Raw genomic sequence first — 2298 nt, 5'->3', positions numbered from 1 at the left:
TAAATTAGATTTATACCCTGGTTTAGGAAAACATGAACGTCATTAGAAGGAGTTGTGTGCATTCTGCTGCATATATCTAACGTCTCAATGCGTTACAATTACTTAAACGCATCAAAAGCATAAATGTATCACTTATACTTAGAACTTATTCTTCCAATTTATTTTATACAAAACACTCTTAGAGTGAATCACGATAGCAACGAACAAGTTTTTGGCGCCGATGCCGGGGATTCAGAAACAAAACTAACCAGAAATTTCGTTTGTATCTGTTGTAGGAACACTTTGGTCGAGGGAGTATTACAAGCTAAGCCTAAGCTTGTGAACATTTATGAGTAGGGAGAGCACTTCTGAACTCAGATATGACCCTGAGATTGAAAGGACCTTCTGGCGTAGGAACCGATCTAACCATCGTCGAAGGTTGAGGTAGCAATTTCTTAGACAACAAAACAGGCAACGAGCAATGGCAGAAGAACAAGCAAATCAACAACTAGCTCATGCTGCACAGAATCCGATCCTAATGGCGAATAGCAGCACGCGTCCCATGAGGGAATACGCGTCCACTGTACTGTATGATTTCTCTCCAAGAATTATATACCCAACGCCAGATGGAACCAAGTTCGAGATGAAATCTATTATGCTCCAAATGCTCCAGTCTGCTGGACAATTTGGGGGTGGTCGTGGTGAAGATCCTCACGCCCACATGAAGCATTTCCTGGAAACGTGTAATTCATTTGTGATTCCTGGAATCACCCCAGAGGCGATCAGGCTATCCTTGTTTCCCTATTCTTTGCGTGATGCCGCAAAACAATGGGTGAGTTCACTGGAGCCTGGTAAAATCACCACCTGGGAGAAGTTGGTGGAAAAATTTATGTAAAAATACTTCCCACCTACCACCAACGCGAGGAGGAGTTGAGAGATTATGAACTTTAAACAAGAAGATGTTGAGACCTTAAGCACCGCATGGGAGCGTTTTAAAGGCTTGGTCAAGAATTGCCCGAACCATAGACTACCTCTAACTATCCAAATGGAGACGTTTTATGGAGGACTAATAAGAGCATCGCAAATGGCAGAAAACGCAGCAGCAGCTGGTGGACTTATGGACAAATCTTACACTGAGGCTAAAGAGATACTAGACCATATTGTTAAACACAATATGGAATGGGTGGATGATGTGTATGATGGAAGAGCTGACAAGAAGAAAAGATCTCAGAACGTTAATTCTATCGATTCCAACGCAATAGCCACACTTTCTGCTCAAGTGGCTACGATGACCAGCCTTTTGTAGAACATAACGCTAGGAAATGCATCAAATCAGTAGAAGGTGAATCAGGTAGAGGCGTTTGGGCAGCCTATGGTTAGCTGTATGGGTTATGGAGATCCTCACTCCTATGCGGATTGCCCACAGAATCCTCAGTCAGTATGTTTCATTAAAAACAACCCGTTTTCCAATACATATAATCCTAGATGGAGAAACCATCCAAATTTTTCTTGGATAGGAGGAAATCATCAGGAGCACCACCCAGGGGCGAACCAACAGCAAAAGAATGGACCGCCACCTGCATTTCAACAAACGCATCAGCCACATCAATAGCCTTTTAATAGAGGAGGACAGGCGTCGAGCTCAGGATATCCGCTTGAAAACCTATTGAAGGAATACATAGCCCAGAATGATGCGTTACTAAAAAGCCAGGCTTCATCTATCAGAAACCTAGAAATTCAAGTAGGGCAGATAGCGAACGAGTTGAAAAATAGGTAGCCTGGAGTTCTACCTAGCAATACTGAAACACTTGGGAGCAATAATGGAAAGGAGCAATGTCACGCGATGACATTGTGAAATGGAAGAGCTCTTGGAGAAAGAAGAATGAAGCCAAGAGACACCAGCCCTTTGAAAGAACGCATCACATGTTCAATGGATCAGGAAGAAAGAACGCCTGAGACTACAAGCCATTCAGAACCCAGTACGTCTAACATGGGAAAGCCTGATGTGCCTCTGAACGCACCATTCCCTAGGCGTCTGATGAAAAAGAATGATGAACAATAATTCAAGTGCTTTCTTGAGCTCCTAAAGTAGTTGCATATCAACATTCCACTTATAGAGGCTTTGGAGCAGATGCCAACATATGTCAAATTTTTTAAGGACATTTTAACGAAGAAAAGAAGAGTCAGTGCGACAGAAGTAATCACACTAATGTAGGAGTGTAATGCATTAGTAAGCAACAGTTTACCAAAGAAGCAGAAGAACCCTGGGAGCTTTAAAGTTCCTTGCTCGATAAGAGGATTGGATGTGGGTCATGTGTT

The 2298-nt window shown here is 42.6% G+C and overlaps 1 protein-coding gene and 1 non-coding gene across 2 annotated transcripts; one reads left to right on the top strand and one right to left on the bottom strand.

The window, feature by feature from the left end:
* Window positions 1-460: 460 nt before the first annotated feature.
* On the top strand, window positions 461-874 carry LOC150033048 (uncharacterized). Its single transcript, XM_090305908.1, has one exon. The coding sequence runs from the start codon at window positions 461-463 to the stop codon at window positions 872-874; it is 414 nt and encodes a 137-aa protein (XP_090162034.1).
* A 27-nt stretch (window positions 875-901) lies between these two features.
* LOC120089627 (small nucleolar RNA R71) lies at window positions 902-1008 on the bottom strand. Its single transcript, XR_005485300.1, has one exon. It is a non-coding gene; the product is annotated as a small nucleolar RNA R71 (small nucleolar RNA).
* Window positions 1009-2298: the final 1290 nt, after the last annotated feature.

This window comes from Benincasa hispida, chromosome 10 (genome assembly GCF_027475165.1).
Source record: "Benincasa hispida cultivar pf3 chromosome 10, pf3_genome.v1.1, whole genome shotgun sequence".
Taxonomy (NCBI): domain Eukaryota; kingdom Viridiplantae; phylum Streptophyta; class Magnoliopsida; order Cucurbitales; family Cucurbitaceae; genus Benincasa; species Benincasa hispida.
Note: the sequence above shows the minus strand (reverse complement) of the source record. Positions and strands in the feature narration are given on the sequence as shown.